The sequence below is a fragment of the Bos taurus genome, chromosome 4 (genome assembly GCF_002263795.3).
Source record: "Bos taurus isolate L1 Dominette 01449 registration number 42190680 breed Hereford chromosome 4, ARS-UCD2.0, whole genome shotgun sequence".
In the NCBI taxonomy this organism is placed as follows: Eukaryota; Metazoa; Chordata; class Mammalia; order Artiodactyla; family Bovidae; genus Bos; species Bos taurus.
In genome coordinates, this window is record NC_037331.1 from 66,759,115 (window position 1) to 66,781,583 (window position 22,469).

Sequence of the window (22,469 nt, forward strand, 5' to 3'; positions counted from 1 at the left end):
GAGTTGGTGATGGACAGGGAGGCCTGGCGTGCTGTGATTCATGGGGTCGCAAAGAGTTAGACACGACTGAGCAACTGAACTGAATTGAATTGAAGGGAGGCAAGCTTTCTATATGGCTCAGTGGGTAAGGAAGCCTGCTAATGCAGAAAGACGCAGGTTCGATCCCTGAGTCAGGAAGATATCCCCTGGAGGAGGAGATAACAACCCTTTCCAGTATTCTTGTTTGGAAAATCCCATGGACAGAGGAGCCTGGCGGGCTACAGTCCATGGGGTTGCAAAGAATCAGACACAACTGAGCACACAATTTGTGCAGAAAAAGGAGGCAGAGGTATGTCTTAATTCACTGGCTTGATGTTTCAGGCAGAAGCAGCTCTAGAAGCACTAAATTTGCAGATAATTCTCCCAAGAATATTGTGCATGCATAAACAGAGCCTTGGAGTCCATCAGCCAATAACATCTGTGACCCAGGACACATGTAAGCCTGTAATATGCTGCTGGGCACTTTGTAAATGACATGAAAATAAAAAAAAAATAATTAGGGGGAAATGGGGAACAACTGATTAATGGAGTTTTTATTTGGGATGAAGAAAAAGTTCTGGGAGATGATAGTGGAGATGGCTGCACAACATTGAGAATATACTTAATGCCACGAATTGCACACTTATAGATAATTAAAATGATACATTGCATGTTATGTATGTGCTTGTGCTTAGTCATTCAGTCATGTCCAATTCTTTGCAACTCCATGGACCATACCCTGCCAGGCTCCTCTGGTCCACTGGGATTCTCCAGGCAAGAATACTGGAGAGGGTTGTCATGCCCTCCTCCTGGGGATCTTCCCAACTCAGGGATGGAACCCAGGTCTCCCGCATTGTGGGTGGATTCTTTACCATCTGAGCCACCAGGGAAGTCCAAGAATACTGGAGTGGGTAGCCTATCCCTTTTCCAGGGGATCTTCCCAACACAGGAATCGAACCAGGGTCTCCTGCATTGCAGGAGGATTCTTTATCAGCTGAGCCACCATGAAAGCCCTGGATGTTATGTATATTTTACCACAATAAAAAAAAAGGGAAAAATAAGTAAATCCTTGCAAAGCAGTTGCAACTGGATAATCGCGTTTACCTTAGTGCTAACGTGTAGCATCCTGGCTGGCGCTGGCTTTCTCGAAGAATGTAGGCACCCTCTACGCCTCCAAGAAGCTCATCTGCCTTCTCTCGGGATATGATACCGTGGAACCTGAGAAGAGACAAGAGCATCTTTGTTCTGAACAGACCATACACCAAGTACGGACCACAAAGAGCTGGTTAAAAAACATGGTGGGACCACTGGAATTTACGGCTCCTCACCTTAATGAAGAAGGAACTATACTAATGTATAGTTCCAGATGGGCTTGGACCCACCTCCCAGCATGCACCCAAACAGATAACACGCAAAACAAAAGGAAGAAGGCCAAGTCCACCTGGCTTTCTGCTATTGTCTTTGCTCACAAGCTGAAAATTAAAGTCAGAACCAAAAGCCAGGTTACAACTCCTCTTTTAACCGCGGGGAATAACAAAAGAGCATTTACCAATTTAGCTCCCCGCTCACTATGTATTATCCTGATTGCAGATGAACACATACTGATTATCACCCTGCTTACTTCAGGTGTGGGGTGCTGTTCATTTAAGAGGCTCATTCACTGGAAAGAATAGCCAGCAGTCATGAACAGTCTTCCACTTCTTTAAATTTTGAGAGCGATCGCTTAGGGATGTGTGTGGAGAATGTACCTATTTTTCTGTTTTAAAAGATAATGTTTATTTTTTCCCTTGCTATTTCCCTTGCTATTCTACACATGCATGTAGAAAATGCAGTAGGATTTCAGGCTTAGCCAGAGACTGCCTCGCTCTGGAAGGGATGTCTGAGCCCTAGAGAGCGTATGGTGATGCCAGGGGAGAAGAGAACAGGACCTCAGTTAGGGACAGTCAACCAGCCGGCTCTCTGTCACCCTCAAACAATAACAGCTGCTCAACGCTGTTTTCAGAGATTTGATCATTCTGTGTTACAGAGGAAGGTGGGAGCTGGGTTGCAGGGTTAGGTCGGTACCAAGGGGCCCTGGGCTCTTGGGAAAGGGACCAACACTCTCTTTCTAGGATTCCCCAATCTTAGAGAATTTGGAAGAATAAATTAGAGAAAAAAATTTCTGGACAAATAATCCTCTTTTACCTTCCTGGAAGGGAGAGGGAAGGGAGGGAAATGGCTACACAAGTTTTTCCCCAGGAATGCAAAGATTATTTACAGGACACATGTACCAGGATAATTTTTTGGAAAAAAAATATACCTATCACAATGGGTGCATGCTAAGTTGCTTCAGTCGTGTCTAACTCTTTGTGACCCTATGGATTTTAGCCTGCCAGGCTCCTCTGTCCATGGGATTCTCCAGGCAAGAATACTGGAATGGGTTGCCATGCCCTCTTCCAGGAGATCTTCCCAACTCAGGGATCAAACCCGAGTCTCCTGTGCTTCCTGCATTGCAGGCAGATTCTTTACCACTGAGCCACCAGGGAAGTTCATGTATCACAATTTTTATGTCCTAATTCCCTTCTATTCTGTACAGCTAGATCTTACAAGCTGAAGCTTTAGTCTTAGGGGAGCGAGGTCCCAATGTTCTGGCTTTGAGTTCTCAGATCAACTCTCAAAAGTCTAGGACAGTGATAGCTTGGGAAAAAGAGGGGCTGTGGCTTCTCAAATTTTGGTTTTAAATCTTGAAAGCCCACACATGGAGGTCTTGGAGCAGTGCATTTCTGGGGTGAGGATAAACGTACTGTGTGACATAAGAGTAATCTTCCTGCCCAAAACTGCCCAAAAGGAGACCAGTGTCCCCAGTTATTTGGGAGGGAAATTGGGAGAAATCTGGCCAGAGCCCAGGCTCAGTGGGTCTGATTTGGGAGGTGGAGAAGCCTCCTTTGACGACGAGCTTGGGCGCATTTAGAGTGGTATGCCCATAGACTGGAGACCTAGTTTGTAGCAAGAGCTGGGGCTGGAGAAGACTGGACAGATGGTCTGAGCAGGGACCTGAGGGCAGCCTGCAGTTACCAGGCCAGTGAGAGAGAGACAGAGAGACAGAAAGAGAGACAGACAGACAGACTTGGGGAGGGTAGAAGAGTAGAGGGCACTGGAAAGTTTCCCACATCAGAGTCAGAAAGGGCAGAAGCTGGTGCAGAAGACGTTTAGGCTGGGATGTCCAGGATACAACCGGACGGGCAGGGGGGTTGTGGGGATGACCATGGCAGGAAGAGACACACACAGAGGAGGGCAGAGAAATCGGACACCCCAGGCCCAGACCACTCTCTGGGTGGAGAAGGGCGAAAACCACGAGAGGAGGAGCATCCTCAACAGGCGGCTAACCGGGAAGCAGCTTTGTTTAAACTCTCTTTTTTTAAACTTTCAGGGATGGCCAGCAGCAGATGCCAAGTGTCAAAAACTAAGATACATTCAATTGTTTGAAAGAAGTAACAATTTTGTGCACCTGAAGACTCAGCGTGCAGCTCAGCATCCCCTTTAGGGATAGATTTAAAAGTGTCCTATATATATATAGGACATAATATATATATATATATTATGATCCCAACTTTTCAAAAAGAAAGCCTGCACAAAGACTGGAAAGAAAGAGGTGAAGGGAAAAAAGTTAACAATACTTCTCTCTAATGGCAGGTTATGGTATTTTCCACATTGTCAATTCCTATATGGGCTTCCCTGATAGTGCAGTTGGTAAAGAGTCCGCCTGCTATGCAGGAGATCCTAGGTCAATTCCTGGGTCAGGAAGATCCACTGAAGAAGGGATAGGCTACTCACTCCAGTATTCTTGGGCTTCCCTTGTAGCTCAGCTGGTAAAGAATCTGCCTGCAATGTGGGAGACTTGGGTTCGATCCCTGTGCTTTAATTTTCCCCAGTTAATTAGGTATCGTTTAACTTTTTAAAAACCGAAGTAATACCTATCCACAGTGGGAAAATTAAAAGGCACAAAAGAAATAAAAATATAAACAGTAGAAAAATACAAATTCCCTTTTCACTAATGACACCCATTGTCCACACTTTATTGTGATTCTTTCTAAGAAAAAAATATGTACAAATGTTTCCTGAAGAGAGCATATCTTATATTTTGAATGGAATTTAAAAAACCTTTTATTTTTTAAAAAGAAAGGGAAACACAGAATCTGAAGTTTTTAAGCTAACTTCCCTCTAATAGCAAACGTTCCTTTTTTGTGGTTTCTTTGGTCTCCTCTCACTACACAGTTTATGTGGATGGGGGTTTGAGGATGAGAACTAGGAGGTTATTCAATAAAAGTTTTATGCGAAAAAGGAAAAGACAATGAATAGAGTTCCTTTTGGAATTCATGTACAAAAGTGTTCTATTTTAGAAGTATATATTAGATTTTCATTTTCTTTTTTAATTCTTTATTTTTGGTGTTGTTCTGGAGTAAAATCCAAAACAGTATACTGAAGAAAAAAATGTCATCTTATATCGATGTTGACTGTTAGGGATGTGGGGTGGAAGAGAGGAGGCCAATGGTCCAGGCAGGTACTCCAGAACCCCTAGCTGCATTTTCAAGGCCCAGTAGGAAGGTTCAGAAATGCAGCCATGGCAATTAGGAAGTAGCTGCTGAACTGGGACAAATAATAGCATCATTAATCACAAGAGTGAAGCTCTGATGGGTAAGGGAATAGAGGAAGGAGGTTTGAGTTTGGTCGGTGGACTTGAAAGAGATTTTGCCTCTGAATGCCTCCAGGTTGGACGTGGGAAGAAGAGTGAACTATGTATCTACCCTGACTCTGTGCTGGGCAGTTCTGTCTGCTGTGAGCTGTGCACCAGGCCACAGCCCCAGCCTGCTGGTTGTTTTTATGGTAATGCATATTTGCTTTGCAGTAGGTTTCTCAGAAAGTAAAACAAGAGATGAAATTAAGAGGAAAATGGGGGAAATCATAATTATGGTATTAAGGTAATTTGGCTAATAGATCCACATCAAGAGAAATCATCATTTCGGTTTTATGAGACTGCAAGGAAATGGGATGACTTTCCTGAGTGTTGCACTTACTGAGGTGCGTGAAAGCCAGGAATTCGGCCTGAGTTTACAGTCTTTGACTCGAGCTGTTTATATGGTATTGAGGTAGAAAGTGAGACGAAAGACTAAGAGAGCCACAACTATGGAAAATGCTGCCTTATGTTTCAAATACTTCCAGGCACTCAGTGGCTGCTTTTGTGAAAAGAACTGAATGTAGCAGGAGATAGTGATCCTCCCACATTTGTGAAAGCCAAACACCTGAATATTATAAGAAAAATTCAATACAAAAGGATCTGATTGCATTTATCCTTATTATTAAACTCTTGCACAATGGATATTTGATGAAGACTATATATTGGAAAATTTTTAATATTTAATATTTAAATGACATATGAAAATTACTACTTATTATGTTATTAAAACAATGAATAGCAGAATACATACTCTCTTCCATAATATTTTGGTCTGTTTTCCACCTATATTAAAAAAGAAGAAAAGTATTAATAATGCATTTGAATTCAAATCAGATAGATAAAACTACTATTCAAATAAACAGAGCTAGAGTCCTGGAAATAATTTTATTACAGTTTTTATTCCCCAAATCAGAGACCTAAGACATTCTGGAGTTAACCAACACACTCAACTTTCTTGAGTAAAAATGATCTAGAATTGCCATATTTCTCTAATCATTAGGCTCATTCCCACCCAAACTCAAACATCCAATAAAAAAATTTTCAAAGGAAATAAAATGAGGCTTATTTTAATATTAAGGAATTGATAACAGTATTACAAGGCTTCATCCTGAAGGAGAGAATAAGTACTTCTAGCATGAATAAAACATAAATATTTATTTCAATCTTCCTCTAATTGTTTCAATATTTGGTTGTAATAAAAATGGGGTGTACACCAGGATTAAAAAAATAAGCTTAATTTGGTCTCTTTACAGATAAAACCTACATCCTAACATTTTTTCAACAAATGGCTAATGGGCTAAAATTCATTTGACATCAGAGGTATAAACTTTGGAGAATAAGATTTATGAGTTGACTGAAAAGCATAAAATTCCAGAAAAGATTTTTCAATCATATCTTGAGCCTTGGGGTAATCACACTGGATTTCTACCACATATATGTGATAATCTACTTTTGTATGAACTTTGTTTTCTTAGGTTAAAGGTGTTGGAGTTGGTGAGAAATTAACATGAATTCCCATGTTCCGCTTTTATTCTTCCTAGTCTGATTCCAGGGACACTGAGGATATGTAGAGCTACAAGAAGTTATAGATTTTCATTGATGCTTATAAACAGCAAGTTCATGTTTATTTGCTAAAGTAGAATATGAGCTGGGCGGCTATTTCATTTACAGTCATTTCTGTATATAGTCAAATGGGCAGTTTTCTCAGCAGGACAGAGTGGTGGTATCTGAAGGCAGTTTCCTAGCTTACCTCTACCCTTCAAATGATGCAGGGGACCTGATGTGAAGAGCTGGCTCATTTGAAAAGACCTTGATGCTGGGAAAGATTGAAGGTGGGAGGAGAAGGGAACAACAGAGGATGAGATGATTGGATGGCATCACGGACTCAATGGACATGAGTTTGGGTAAACTCTGGGAGTTGGTGATGGACAGGGGGGCCTGGCATGCTGCAGTCCAGGAGGTCACAAAGAGTTGGAAATGACTGAGTGACTGAACTAAACTGAAATGGGCAGTAGGGAGCTATGCACTAGAGGAAGTTTCAAAAGGGAGAGCCAAGGGGACCATCTTGACAAGCCTGCCTTGGGCAAGCCTAGCTGGCATAAAACTAATCATCTAGACATGTCTAAATATGTGTTCACTCTTCTGTGCATTTTACACTTGAAACGCACTGAACCAAGAGAGGGCATTCATCACTCTTAATCTTAAGGCTTGAAGCCTGCTAGGTGTCACTTACAAAGGATGATCTAAATAATAGCATTAATCGAAGCACAAAGTATGTAAAAAGGCACCTTGTTATCTGATGTGTACCATGACTCTACATACTAGGAAGCTTTTGAATGTGAGTTGCACATTTTGTCATTTACATCATTCTATTAGCTTTCTCTGGAGAAGGCAATGGCACCCCACTCCAGTATTCTTGCCTGGAAAATCCCATGGACGGAGGAGCCTGGTGGGCTGCAGTCCACGGGGTCGCTAAGAGTCAGGCATGACTGAGCGACTTCCATTTCACTTTTCACTTTCATGCATTGGAGAAGGAAATGGCAACCCACTCCAGTGTTCTTGCCTGGAGAATCCCAGGGACGGTGGAGCCTGGTGGGCTGCGGTCTATGGGGTCGCACAGAGTTGGACATGACTGAAGCGACTTAGCAACAACATTAGCTTTCTCAGTTCTTTCCTACTCTTAGGACATACGTTTACAAAACTAGGTATAGCTCCCAACCTCATTCCCTTCCTCCATCCTCTTATCTTTCCAAAAGGGAAGAGTAATTAACCTAACTTCCCAGATGGATAGCATGGCAGATAGAGCTTACTACTAACTCCTGGCATGCAGGTAAGTTAATTTAATTGCCTCTTCAGACAACAAATAGCTTTCAGTTCGTCTATCACTCATAAAAATACACAGCACACTTATGCTCAGAGCTCTGTGCTCAGCCTGGTCATTGTTCATGAAGTGATGACCTCAGAGATATGAGAGGAAATATATAAAGAGCTCAGGGGTGTTCTGTACTTGCAGTAGAAGGTAACTTTTGAAAAATCTAACATAGTCCCCCAAATAGGGAAGTCAATATCTAGGGTGCCTTGAGAAACACCAGATAAGATCCTGCCTGAAGGACCCTTTGACCCAATTGAAGAACAAATCTGCACATGAAAACTGCAAGAAAATAAAACAAGAGCACTGAATCGTGTGGGAGAGACTCCACGTGGAATACCGTCATGGAATAGGCACCCAATATCACACAAAATGTGTACTAAAATACTATTCTTCATTTGTCTGAAATTCAAATTTATCTAGACATCCTGTTTTCATTTATTTTTTTTTTTCTCCTTCTAAATCTGGCAAAGCCACACATGGGGGAGAGGAAAGGTGGAAGTAAGAGAGAGTGAAGACAGAGGATGTGGACAGACATCCAATCACGGCTCCCACTGTCCTAGCTGTTTTGATAGTGATCTGATTCAATCTCTCTTCCTGGTGTTGTCTCTGTAGCTCGTAAAGAAAATATAGCTGTCCTTGTTAGTGTTAAAGAGAGAAATAATGACTGGGATAAAAAGCTATAACAATCACCTCTTCCTTTTCCTAAACTTTTTCTCACAGGAATCTAAACATTCTGTCTCTCCACCTCTCACTGAGCTTTTGAGCTGTCAAGAGCTAAATTTAAGTTACATGATGCCAGAAAAATCATAGAATATCCACATTTTTTTAAGATGGATCATTTTGGATACTCAGACCCTGACAAAGCACAGTCAGCTGACATCAGGGCTCTGAGGGGCAAGGGATCTGACTACAGTAACGTCCTCCTTGTGACCGAGTACTGCCTTAAAGGAGCCTTACTCTGCCCCAGGCACTGCTTCATATTAAATATTGATGGGATCATTAGGTACCTGTGAAACACAGATTTGTTTTATTAAAGAATTTCAATTTCCAGGTGTATGAGATTCTCTTCAGTGAATGAGACAAAGGACAATTGATAAATAATAAGTAAAACAGCTCTGAAATTCCTCCGTTTTCATTGAGAATTACGTCGTTAAAATTAGGCAACTTGAGAAAAATGGAGGGCTAATTTAGGTAGTCACATGGACTCAGGAAGGGACAAAAACACAACATATCCCAACATGAAGGGAAGTCGCCCGCCAGGACAATGGCTAAAGCTGGACAGCCCATCACACTGGTGAAGCTGGTCACTGTGAGCGTGACTGGCTCTTGGGGTTTAGTGATCCAGTTTCAGAAGTGAAAGAAGTCCAACCTTTTTAGGAAAAAAGTAATAATTTGTGGGTATTTTGCTCCATCTTCCAATGCTGGATCCTTTCATGATCCACCTGGTTCTGAAAGGAGCACCACTCTTTGCAAAAGGAGGATACTAAGCCAACCATTGAGCAAACACACACCCGAAATGGGTACTCCCCAAGACACAAGTGACTTCGGTTATGTGGGGTGACTGTGCAAAATGGTGGCTGATTTTTTTTAAAATAAGTATAACTGAACATCATTCTCTAAATAAGAACCATCTACAGGAGATTCCCCTTCATGGATCACAGCTTTATCCTGGCGAAAGTGCTTGTGTAACTCAAGAAACTATGAGCTATGCTGTATAGGGCCACACAAGACAGATAGGTCATGATGAAGAGTTCTGACAAAACATGGTCCACTGGAGGAAGAAATGGCAAAACCCTCCAGTATTCTTTCCAGGAGAACCTCATGAATAGTATGAAAGCAAAAAGATATGACACTGGAAGATGAGCCCCCCAGGTTGGAAGGTGTCCAATATGCTACTGGGGAATAGCAGAGGATAATTACAAATAGCTCCAGAAAGAATGAAGAGGCTGGACCAATGCAGAAAGTTGTGAATATGTCTGGTGGTGAAAGTAAAGTCTGATGCTGTAAAGAACAATATTGCATAGAAACCTGGCATGTTAGGTCCATGGATTAAGGTAAATTGGACATAGACAAGCAGGAGACGGCAAAATTGAATATCGACACCTTAGGAATCAGTGAACTAAGATCAATGTGAAGTGAAAGTCGCTCAGTTGTGTCCGACTCTTTGCAACCCCATGGACTATACCATCAGTGGAATTCTCCAGGCCAGAATACTGGAGTGGGTAGCCTTTCCCTTTTCCAGGGGATCTTCCCAACCCAGGGATCAAACCCAGGTCTCCTACATTGCAGGTGGATTCTTCACCAACTGAGCTATTAGGGAAGCCCAAAATCCATGTGAATGAGCAAATTTAATTCAGATGACCATTATATCTACTACTGTGGGCAAGAATCCCTTAGAAGAAATGGAGTAGCCATCATAGTCAACAACAGAGTCTGAAATGCAGTACTTGAGTGCAATCTGTAAAATGACAGAATGATCTCGGCTCATTTCCAAGGTAAATCATTCAACATCACAATAATCCAAGTCTATGCCCCAACCACTGATGCTGAAGAAGCTGAAGTTGACTGGTTCTATGAAGACCTACATCCTCTTCTAGAACTCACACCAAAAAAGATATCATTTTTATCATAGGGGACTGGAACGCAAAAGTAGGCAGTTAAGAGATACTTGGAGTAATAGGCAAGTTTGGCCTTGGAGTACAAAATGAAGCAAGGCAAAGGCTAACAGAGTTTTGTCAAGAGAATGCACTGGTCATAGCAAACACCCTGTTCCAACAACACAAGAGACGACTTTACACATGGACATCACCAGATAGTCAATACTGAAATCAGATTGATTATGTTTTTTGTAGCCAAAGATGGAGAAGCTCTATACAATCAGTAAAAAAAGACCTGGAGCTGACTATGGCTCAGATCATAAGCTCCTTATTGCAAAATTCAGACTTAAATTAAATAAAGTATGGAGAACCACTAAATCATTCAGGTATGACCTAAATCAAATCCCTTCTGATTATACAGTGGAAATGACAAACAGATTCAAGGGATTATATCTGGTAGACAGAGTTCCTGAAGAACTGTGGATGGAGTCTGTAACACTGTGCAGGAAGCAGTGACCAAAACCATCCCGAAGGAAAAAATAATGCAAGAAGTCAAAGTGGTTATCTGAGGAGGCTTTACAAATATCTGTGAAAGAAGAGAAGCAAAAGGCAAGGGAGAAAGGGAATGATATACCCAACTGAAGGCAGAGTTTCAGAGAGATGAGTTTCAGAGAGATAAGAAGGCCTTCTTTTTTAAAATTTATTTATTTTAATTGGGAGATAATTATTTTACAATATTGTGATGGTTTTGCCATACATCAACATGAATTGGCCATAGGCATACATTTGTCCCCTCCATCGTGTACCCCGCTTCCACCTCCCTCCCTTTCTTAAATGAACAATGCAAAGACATAGAGGAAAACAACAGAATGGGAAAGACCAGATATCTCTTCAAGAAAACTAGAGATATCAAGGGAACATTTCTGGCAAGGATGAGTTAGAAAAAGGACAGAATGGCAAGGACCTAACAGAAGCAGAAGATATTAAGATGAGGTGGCAAGAATGCACAGAAGAACTATACAAAAAAGGTCTTAATGACCTGGATAACCATGATGGTGTGGTCACTCACCTAGAGCCAGATATCCTGGAGTGTGAAGTCAACTGGGGCTTAGGAAGCATTACTATGAACAAAGCTAATGGAGGTTACAGAATTCCAGCTGAGCTTTTTCAATCCTAAATTATTTCATAATTTCATGATGCTGTTAAAGTGCTGTGCTCAATATGTTGGCAAATTTGGAAAACTTAGCATGGTTACAAGACTGGAAAGGGTCAGTTTTTATTCCAATCTCAGAGGGAAATGCCAAAGAATGTTCAAACTACTGTACAATTGTGTTCAGTTCACATGCTAGCAAGGTTATGCTCAAAATCCTTCAAGCTAACCTTCAGTAGCATATGAACTGAGAAATTCCAGATGTACAAGCTGGGTTCAGAAAAGGCAGAGCAACCTGAAATCAAATTGCCAACATTTGTTAGATCATGGAGAAAGTAAAGGAGTTCCAAAAAAACATATACTTTTACTTAATTGCCTAGATTAAAGCCTTTGACTCTGTCAGTTCAGTTTAGTTCAGTCGCTCAGTCGTGTCCGACTCTTTGCGACCCCACGAATCGCAGCACGCCAGGCCTCCCTGTCCATCACCAACTCCCGGAGTTCACTGAGACTCATGTTCATTGAGTCAGTGATGCCATCCAGCCATCTCATCCTCTGTTGTCCCCTCCTCCTCCTGCCCCCAAACCCTCCCAGCATCAGAGTCTTTTCCAATGAGTCAACTCTTCGCATGAGCTGGCCAGAGTACTGGAGTTTCAGCTTTAGCATCATTCCTTCCAAAGAAATCCCAGGGCTGATCTCCTTCAGAATGGACTGGTTGGATCTCCTTGCAGTCCAAGGGGACTCTTAGAGTCTTCTCCAACACCACAGTTCAAAAGCATCAGTTCTTCAGCACTCAGCTTTCTTCACAGTCCAACTCTCACATCCATACATGACCACTGGAAAAACCATAGCCTTGACTAGATGGACCTTTGTTGGCAAAGTAATGTCTCTGCTTTTGAATATGCTATCTAGGTTGGTCATAACTTTCCTTCCAAGGAGTAAGCGTCTTTTAATTTCATGGCTGCAGTCACCATCTGCAGTGATTTTGGAGCCCCCAAAAATAAAGTCTGACACTGTTTCCACTGTTTTCCCATCTATTTCCCATGAAGTGATGGGACCAGATGCCATGATCTTCGTTTTCTGAATGTTGTGTTTTAAGCCAACTTTTTCACTCTGTGAAAAAGTCAACTTTTTTGACTCTGTAGATCACAGCAAACTTAAAATTCTTAAAGAGATGGGAGAACCAGACCACCTTCCCTGTCTCTTGAGAAACCTGTATAATGCAGATCAAGAAGCAACAGTTAGAACTGGGCATGGACCAATGGACTGGTTCACAGCTGGAAAAGGACTATGACAAGGCTATATATTGTCACCCTGCTTATTTAACTTCTATGCAGAGTACATTATGTGAAATACCACTCTGGGTGAATCATAAGCTGGAATCAAGATTGCTGGGAGAAATATCAACAACTTCAGATATGTATGATACCACTTTAATGGCAGAAAGTGAAGAGGAGCTAAAGAGCGTCTTGATGAGGGTGAAAGAGGAGATGTAAAAGCTAGCTTAAAACTCAACATTCAAAAAACTAAGATCATGGCATCTGGTCCCATCTTCACGGCAAATAGAAGGGGGGAAAGTAGAAGAAGTGACAGATTTCATTTTCTTGGGCTCCAAAATCACTGCAGATGGTGACTGCAGCCATGAAATTAAAAGACACTTGCTCCTTGGAAGGAAAGCTATGACAAACCTAGACAGTGTATTAAAAAGCAGAGACATCTCCTTGCTGACAAAAATCTGTCTAGTCAAAGCTATGGTTTTTCCAGTAGTCATCTACGGATGTGAGAGTAGGACCATAACGATGGCTGAATGCCAAAGAATTGATGCTGGAGAAGACTCTTGAGAGTCCCTTGGACAGCAAGAAGATTAAACCAGTCAATTCTAAAGGAAATAAACCCTGAATATTCATTGGAAGGACTGATGCTGAAGCTGAAGCTCCAATACTTTGGCCACCTGATGTAAAGAGCCAACTCATTGGAAAAGGTCTGATGCTGGGAAGATTGAGGGCAGAAGGAGAAGGGGATTCAGAAGATGAATGGTTGCATAGCATCACCCACTCAATGGACATGAATTTGAGCAAATTCCAGGGGACAGTGGAGGAGAGAGGAGTCTTGTGTGCTGAAGTCCACGGTTGTAAAGAGCTGGATGTGACTTACCGACTAAACAACAACAGCTGGGTAATAGTCCCCCTAGGAGGGCAGTATTTGCCACTGACATCACTGTTGATCAGAACACATTTGGAATTCCTTTTCTGGAACTGGCCTTAATAATTGTTACCCTTTCTCTTGAATATCCTAACAGCTTCATTTTTCCAAGTGTGGTCTGGTCATTCAAAACAGAAATTTTAGGATGCATGTTAAAGGTTGCAGATTCCCGATCCCTTTTTAAGAAGAACTGATTCAGAAATACTGAAGGTGGGGCTTTGATGTGCTATTTAATGAAGTCCCCCTCGATGATATTTAAGCATATACTGAAGTTTCAGAATCACTGGTAAATAGAAACATACATTTGTTTTTTGAGAATGGATTTGAGAGTAGATGTTATTATAACAAACAGGCAAAAGTTATTCAGAGCTAAATTTAGTAAATAGGGTGAGTGACCCAACGAGGAAATCCATTTGAGACAAAAATGAAGCATGGTTTTCTAGTAATAAGATGTGCACTATGACTTGTTCTAAAGATACTTTAGAAAAGCATTCCCAGGACACTATGAGCAATGCGAAGCTGGAGGAATAAAAGCACAGCTTCCCAAGATGACTGATTGGAAAGCAACAACACTCATGTAATATATGGAAAACTATTTCATAACTGTGTATCATAGCTCATACATAATTAGTGCCAGCGCTGTGACTATTGAAGACGGTTTTAGTTCTGTCCAGCCCAGTCCACAGGATCCATGCATATGCTCCTCTACATGTGAAGCCAGCGCAATTGTCATAGCTTCCCACCTCATGGCCTCATCAGCCCATGACCATCACAGGCTCCAATCAAAGCAAATCGTTTACAGTTCTATAAATGCACCCCTAACACATCCATCATTTTTTGGTATGTTCTTCCTTTAAGATCCTGAACTTCATTTTAATAAAATAAAGGTGGATCACAAGATGCTTGGAAGGGCAGGCTCTAGACTCAGACTGCCTGGCTTTAAGGCCATATCAGTGTGTCCATAAGCAGGTTACTAACTTCTCTGTACCTCAGTTTCCTCATCTTTAAAATGGAGATGGTAACAAAAGTATCTGCTTCATTAAGTTGTTTTAATAATTAAATGAGTAAATACATACATCATGCTTGCAACAGTGCCTGGAGTACCTAGATATACAATGGGTATTAGCTATCATTGGTATCCAGAAAGAGCCTCCTGTGTACCAAAGAAAGAGGCAGGCCCGTTATTTTCCATGCTCTTAAAGCTCCTTCTACCTATCTCTGCTGAAAAACTTGACATCCTACCATATTTTAAATCTTAACTTGCTTGTTTCTTCTCTAACTATTCTGTGAGTTTTTTTAAGCAGCTATTTTTGTCTTCGTCACCATTGTATTCCTAGAATTTCACCCGATGTCTGGCACAGAGTGAATGCAGGCACTTCTTGTTATCTGAACCTAATCCATTTCTAAAAATGTGTTGGTCACTAGAGTTTCAAATAACAAAAGTCTATATCCTACTGTTTTAAATGGAAAAAATAATAATTCATTTGTAAAACATCCAAAAATATCCATGTCCCAGACATTACTAAAATGCTTTAAATATATAACAATTTAAGAATTTCTGCATAATATGAAATATCTAAATACTAACTATAAAATTGTTTAACACTTCATAAAATAATGACTAGGTATGTTTGTGTGCAGTCCATGGTTGAATGGAACAGGAATTTTACTATCCTTCTACACTGAACATGTTCTATCGTAAACAATGAGATACTACTGCAGATTTGAAAGATACTATCTAAATTAGACCTGAGTTGGTAGTGCCCCAGGGTACCTGGCCTAAACAAGTACTGAGGAACTAAACCTTCAGGGGAGAAGTGGGGAGAGTTATGAATATAATGTTCAGTATGTTTAAACAAGGGGGCTTCCCCTGTGGCTCAGCGGTAAAGAATCTGCCTACAGATGCTGCAGGAGACATGGGTTCAATCCTTGGGTAGGGAAGATTCCCTGGAGGAACACATGGCAACCAATTCCAGGATTCTTATCTGGAGAACCCCCATGGACAGAGAAGCCTGGCAGGCTACAGTCCATAGGGTTGCCAGGGGTTGGACACAACTGAAGCGACTTAGTATGCATGTTTAAACAGAAGGCCAATCAGGAGGGCTCTGAGGTCTGAAGGAGCCCCTCTTCCATCATCTAGCTTCCCTGCTGCTCAAAGTATGACCTGCGGAGCAGCAGCATTGACATCACCTTGGAGCCCGTGAGAAATGCAGAATGTGCATTTTGAAGGGGAGTCATGTACATGTGGAAGTTTAAGCTGTCCCACATAGGAGAACTTGTGATAGCAGCTTTTTAACTGGGAGACTGATTTTGGCCAAAAGCTTTTGTGAGTCATTATAGCAAATATTCGGAGAGTGATTGTTCTGAGAGCAAAGGGTGCCTGTACTCATTAAATGTTTGCAGAATGAGACAGAGATTATGAACACAGAGCCCTGCTGTCAATTCAATTGCTGTGTGACCCTGAGTGGGTTATTAAACTTCTTTGCATCTCATTTCTCTCGATTTTCAATAAAACTAGAGTTACAAAAATATACTATTTTAATAAGGCTGTTCCAAAGATTAGATGAAATAATACATATGAAAAACAATGGGACTTGGAACATTGTGGTAACAGGCTAACCCTCATTGAACGGCTACTCTTTGCCAGGATTGTTTGGAGTTCAGACACGACTGAATGAATGAACAACAACTCTTTGCCAGGAGCTGTCCTTAGGGTTTCATGTATTTTCTCATTTAAGCCTCCAAACAACCCTGTGAGGGAAGTGAGCACACTTATTTTTCAGAGAGTCCCTAAACAACTAGCTTGAGGTCACAGATCTAGTAAGTGGCTTAGGACTCAGCACACACACCTTTAATCACTGTACTTCCCATCTTCTCCAGAGCAGATGACAATCAATGTGGACGCCTTCATTGACTAGCAAAGTTCTACAGTCTAGCTTCAGACTCAATTACCTGAGTTGTCCTTGATTTTTCTTTTGCCAGAACTGAGCACCTAAATTCCTTTGGAATGAACTGAATTCTGTCAATGAGTTAACAAATGAGAACTTGGAATGAATTTGCCCAGATATAGTGACATTTTGGGTCTCTCAAAGATTTCCGTGGGATTTAGAATTAGATGTATTCCAAACTACTTGTTTTGTTTTCCAATTCATTCTTCTAATTTTAAGCAAGAATCTTCAGCATTTTGCAAAGCTTGAAAGAACAGTAGGGTGACAGCTGCATAGTGAGAGACAGGAAGCATAATCCTTAAATGAGTTGGCTTTATAGTCAGATTATCATTGCCTAGATAAACACAAGTTCTTTTATATTTAACACAAAGGCATTTAAAGAATACTGTGAGCCCTCTGTAAACAAGGTTTCCAATTATTGAAAAAAAAAAAAAAAACCACAGCTTTTATAATCCGCCAGCAGCTGGTATGTGTTAAGTTTTTGCTTAATAGAAATAATTTAAAAACCCAATTTAGCAACCTCCTACACAGGGCCGCTAGACTGCTAGATTCTCTGAGGTACAGATCAAGTGTGGGAGAAAGGTTTTTGATGGGGGGATTTGTACTGGTGATACTGGGGCAACTTCATTCAGGAAAAAATAGATTTGGGTAATTTCCTTCTAATTAGAAATCAAAGATCTCCATGAAAGGGAGAGAAATAACATGCAGGTACTGAAATTTTATATTCTTTGTGAGAAGACGCTCAACATCACTAATTATTAGAGAAATGCAAATCAAAACTGCAATGAGGTATCACCTCATACCAGTCAGAATGGCTGTCATCAAAAAAATCTACAAACAATAAATGCTGGAGAGGGTGTGGAGGAAAGGGAACTCCTTTACAAAGGTGGTAGGAATGTTAACTTATACAGGCACTATGGAAAACAGTATGGAGGTTCCTTAAAAAAGTAAAAACAGAACTACCATATGACCCAGCAATCCTACTCCCAGGCATATACCCACAGAAAACCATAATTACAAAAGATACTTGTACTCCAGTGTTCACTGCAGCACTATTTACAATAGCCAGGACATGGAAACAACCTAAACGTCCATCAACAGATGAATGGATAAAGAAGATGTGGTACATATACACAATGGAACATTATTCAGCCATAAAAAGGAATAAAACTGTGCCATTTGCAGAGACGTGGACGGACCTAGAGACTGTCATACAAAGTGAAGTAAGTCAGAAAGAGAAAATAAATATCGCACATTAACGCATGTATGTAGAAGCTAGAAAAATGGTACAAATGAACGTGTTTGCAAAGCAGAAATAGAGACACAGATGGAGAGAACAAATGTATGGACACCAAAGGGGAAAAGAGGGAATGAAATGAATTGGGAGATTGGGACTGACATATATAAATATATATATATATTTATGACTATGTATAAAATAATAACTAATGAGAACCTACTGTATAACACAGGGAACTCAATGCTCTGTGGGGACAAAGAGGGAATATAGTTTTTTGCTACACAGCAGAAACTAACACATTGTAAAGCAACTAAACTTCAATAACAACTAATTAAAAAAAGAAATTTACATTCTGTGGTCAGATCACATAGTATAGAATAAGATTGAGTAAACTTGAAATCTCCCTTTCTTTTCTTTAGTTATCCTAATGGAATTACTTTAAACTCTCCAGGATTTTTATGGGGCACTAATGAGGTGCTTTACTTCCTGTCTTGACTAGAGTGTATTATTAAAAAATCTACCAGCCAGTCTTTCTGTAATAAACCTCCTTAAAAGGTTACCAATGGTTTTGCTAAGTTATGTAAGTAACCACAAGTCAGGCTCCTTAGAAACTTGCTATAAACCTTCTGCTAACTTGTAGATGCACACAATACCAGGTTGGATGCTCAGGATCAAAGTAGTTCCCATTCATTTGGCTTGTTTTCTGTCTTCTTTCCTTTTTACCCTATGTTTTCCCAGGGATTATGATTTTAAAATATGTGTGCGTGTGTTCAGTTGCTCAATTGTGTTCGACTCTTTGAGACTCTATGGACTGTAGCCTGCCAGGCTCCTCTGTCCATGGGATTTCCCAGGTAAGAATACTGGAGTGAATTGCCATTCCCTTATCCAGGGGATCTTCCTGACTCAGGGACTGAACCCACGTCTCCTGCATTGATAGATTCTCTACCACTGAGCTACCTTTTAAAATAAGTGGTAATATTAGAATAAATAAAAAGTAAAAGATTTTTCTTAGACCAGTGGTTCTCAACTTGGGGGGGGCGGGGAGGGTAGGTGTTTTTATGCCCCGAGGGATATTTGGCCATATCTAGAGACAATTTTGATTGTCAGGACTAGCAGGAGGATGCTACTGGCGTCCAGTGGGTGGAGAGCCCAGGCATCGTGGGAAGCATCCTACAAGACACAGGCGCACCCAACACGTCTATAATGCTACCTTAAACTAAAGGAACTCTGGACTCGAGTATTCCCAAGGAAGTTATTAAAACAGTTTTTTAAACTAAAATGCAAATAAGCAACAAATACTTGAAAGACACAAAATGGAGTAAAAAAACGAAGGTAAGAGGGAATACTTGTTTTTGATAATACTGATAAAAGTAGCTTTTAAGAAAAGACAGAAATACCTCTAGCTACTCAGGGAAATAGCTCAGATAAATGCAAAACTAAACAGACTAACAACTCAATAAGATTAATAAGGGAACCCACCTCCCTCCACCCTTGGAAAAGTTATAAAAAATATGAAAAACACTAAAGAAAAAAATTTCAGACATACTTAAGAATATCCTGCCTCCTGAGAAACCTGTATGCAGATCATGAAGCAACAGTTAGAACCAGACACAGAACAATGAACTGATTCAAAATTGGGAAAGGAGTATGTCAAGGCTGTATATTGTCACCCTGATTATTTAACTTACGTGAAGACTACATCATGTGATGAAGCACAGGCTGGAATCAAGATTGCCAGGAGAAATATCAGTAAACTCAGATATGCAGATGACACCACCCTAATGGCAAAAAGTGAAGAAGACCAAAGAGTCCCTTGATGAAGGTGAAAGTACAAAGTGAAAAGGCTGGCTTAAAACTCAACATTCAGAAAATGAAGATCATGGCATCCGGTCCTATCACTTCACAGCAAATAGATGGGGAAAAAATGGAAACAGTGGCAGACTTTATTTTCTTGGGCTCCAAAATCACTGTGGATGGTGACTGTAGCCATAAAATTAAAAGACACTTGCTCCTTGGAAGAAAAATTGTGACAAACCTAGACAGTGTATTAAAAAGCAGAGACATCACTTGGCCGACAAAGGTCCATCCAGTCAAAGCTATGGTTTTTCCAGTAGTCACATACGGATGTTAAGAGTTGGACCATACAGAAGGCTGAGTGGTGAAGAATTGATGCTTTTGAACTGTGGCGCTGGAGAAGATTCTTGAGAGTCCCTTGGACTGCAAGGAAATCAAACCAGGCAATCCTAAAGGAAATCAACCCTGAATATTCATTGGAAGGACTGATGCTGAAGCTGAAACTCCAATACTTTGGCCACCTGATGAGAAGAGTCAACTCACTGGAAAAGACCCTGATGCTGGGAAAGATTAAGGACAAGAGGAGAAGGGGGTGACAGAGGATGAGATGGTTGGATGGCATCATGACTCAATGGACACAAGTTTGAGCAAGCTCCAGGAGATTGTGAAGAACAGGAAACCTGGCAGGCTGCTGTTCATGTGGTCACAGAGTCAGGCACAACAGAACAACAATAACAAGAATATCCATCATGATATACATAAACGTGAACTAATATTTAAATCCTTTACTCTGTGGGTCTCCACCCCTCACAGCATGTTGCTCTGAAACTTTGCCCTGACTCCTGGGTTGGAAACAAAACTTCCCCTCCTTCCTCCTTCCCAACCCCAAAGTCATTAAGTCCTGTTCATTGGATGTGGTTCTTTAACTGCTCTCGAAATGCTCCTGCTTTCTCCCCATGTTTGCTGTACTATCTATCCACCTGAACTGCTGAAATTTTTACATGTCTTCTTGCCCATACTTTAATCATCCTCCAATTTATCTTTCATAGTGAGGAAGAAGATGTAAATCTCATCATGTTACTGCAAAGCCTTCACTGGCTCTCCACTGCCATGTGGTCAAAACAACTTAGTTGGGTTTCCCAGACTATTCTACTTAAAAGTGGAAACTCCTCTCCTTGGCATAACCCATATCTCTGCTCTGGTTCATTTTTTTCCACTACATTTATCATCACCCGAGATACTATATATTTTACTTGTGTGCTTTTTGCCAATCTCTTCCATTCAAATAGAAACTATACAAGGGCAGAGATTTTTGTGCTTCGCTAGTTACTGCTGTTCTAGAGTCTATAAAAGAGCTGGTATACAGTAGTTGCTCAATAAATATTTATTGAATGATTAAATGAATAGTATGCAGAATCTTCGTAACATGGTCTTGCTTGTGTATCTAGAATATGTCCCTGTGAACAAAGAATGTCACCTGCCACATCAGTAAACAAAGGATGTTACTCTGGGCTGGAGGAAGCACAAGCTGGAATCAAGATTGCCAGGAGAAATATCAATTACCTCAGATATGCAGATGACACCACCCTTATGGCAGAAAGTGAAGAGGAACTGAAGAGCCTCTTGATGAAAGTAAAAGAAGAGAGTGAAAAAGTTGGCTTAAAGCTCAACAGTCAGAAAATTAAGATCATGGCATCTGGTCCCATCACTTCATGGCAAATAGATGGGGAAACAGTGGAAACAGTGGCTGATTTTATTTTTCTGGGCTCCAAAATCACTGCAGATGGTGATTGCAGCCATGAAATTAAAAGACGCTTACTCCTTGGAAGAAAAGTTATGACCAACCTAGACAGCATATTAAAAAGCAGAGACATTACTTTGTCAACAAAGGTCCATCTAGTCAAGGTTATGATTTTTCCAGTGGTCATATATGGATGTGAGAGTTGGACTGTGAAGAAAGCTGAGTGCCAAAGAATTGATGCTTTTGAACTGTGGTGTTGGAGAAGACTCTTGAGAGCCCCTTGGACTGAAAGGAGATCCAACCAGTCCATCCTAAAGGAGATCAGTCCTGGGTGTTCATTGGAAGGACTGATGCTAAAGCTGAAACTCCAGTACTTTGGCCACCTCATGCGAAGAGTTGACTCATTGGAAAGGACTCTGATGCTGGGAGGGATTGGGGGCAGGAGGAGAAGGGGATGACAGAGGATGAGATGGCTGGATGGCATCACTGACTCAATGGACATGGGTGTTGGTGATGGGCAGGGAGGCCTGGTGTGCTGCAGTTTATGGGATCACAAAGAGTCGGACACGACTGAGCTACTGAACTGAACTGATGGCCATCAACCACTGTAGCCACCCCCACTGTGGTAAAATCTGAAGAGATTCAGGATGGAAAAAACAGGATACTGGCCCTAGGTAGTTAAGGTGCGTCTCTAAGGAAATACTGCATTGAGCCCAGACTCTTGCATCTTCCCATACATAGAAAAGTGCTAGCTTCATTAACTTGAGATGTCTAATTTTTCTTTAAACTTTTGATGTTCCAACTCTCGGCATTTTTTTCCCCCCAAACTCCTATATATCCTATATATCCTGGCTCCTCCCTTACTTCTTTACAACAGTCCCTAGAGCTATCTGAGAGGCTGTCTCCTGGACTTAAGTCCTCAGTGTGTCTGCTGAGTAAAACATAATTCTCAACTTTTAGGTTGTGGATTTTTTTTTCACTCAACAGTTCTTTGCACACACACTCTTGCTCCACCACATCCTCATCCCCCAATTCTTTAAGTTCCTAATATAGAATGCCTTGTAGTTTCACACCTTGGTTGTTCATAGACTTTGGCCTTTTTGGTTGGGTTGTTTCCTCTGCCTGGAATTCTGATACTTGTTTGTTAACCTGTCTATGCCTTAACCTGGCACTGATCTTAATAATAAGAGGTAAGA

At 41.0% G+C, this 22,469-nt stretch overlaps 1 protein-coding gene across 1 annotated transcript in view; it reads right to left on the reverse strand.

The window, feature by feature from the left end:
* The window catches only part of CHN2 (chimerin 2), a 337,298-nt gene that overhangs the window by 125,496 nt on the left and 189,333 nt on the right, over positions 1-22,469 (reverse strand). The window contains exons 4-5 of the mRNA XM_005205489.3: positions 5,484-5,515; positions 1,123-1,236 (exon numbers count right to left, since the gene is read on the reverse strand). Of these exons, the coding sequence (XP_005205546.1) occupies positions 1,123-1,236; positions 5,484-5,515 (146 nt within the window). The remainder of the gene's footprint in view (positions 1-1,122; positions 1,237-5,483; positions 5,516-22,469) is intronic.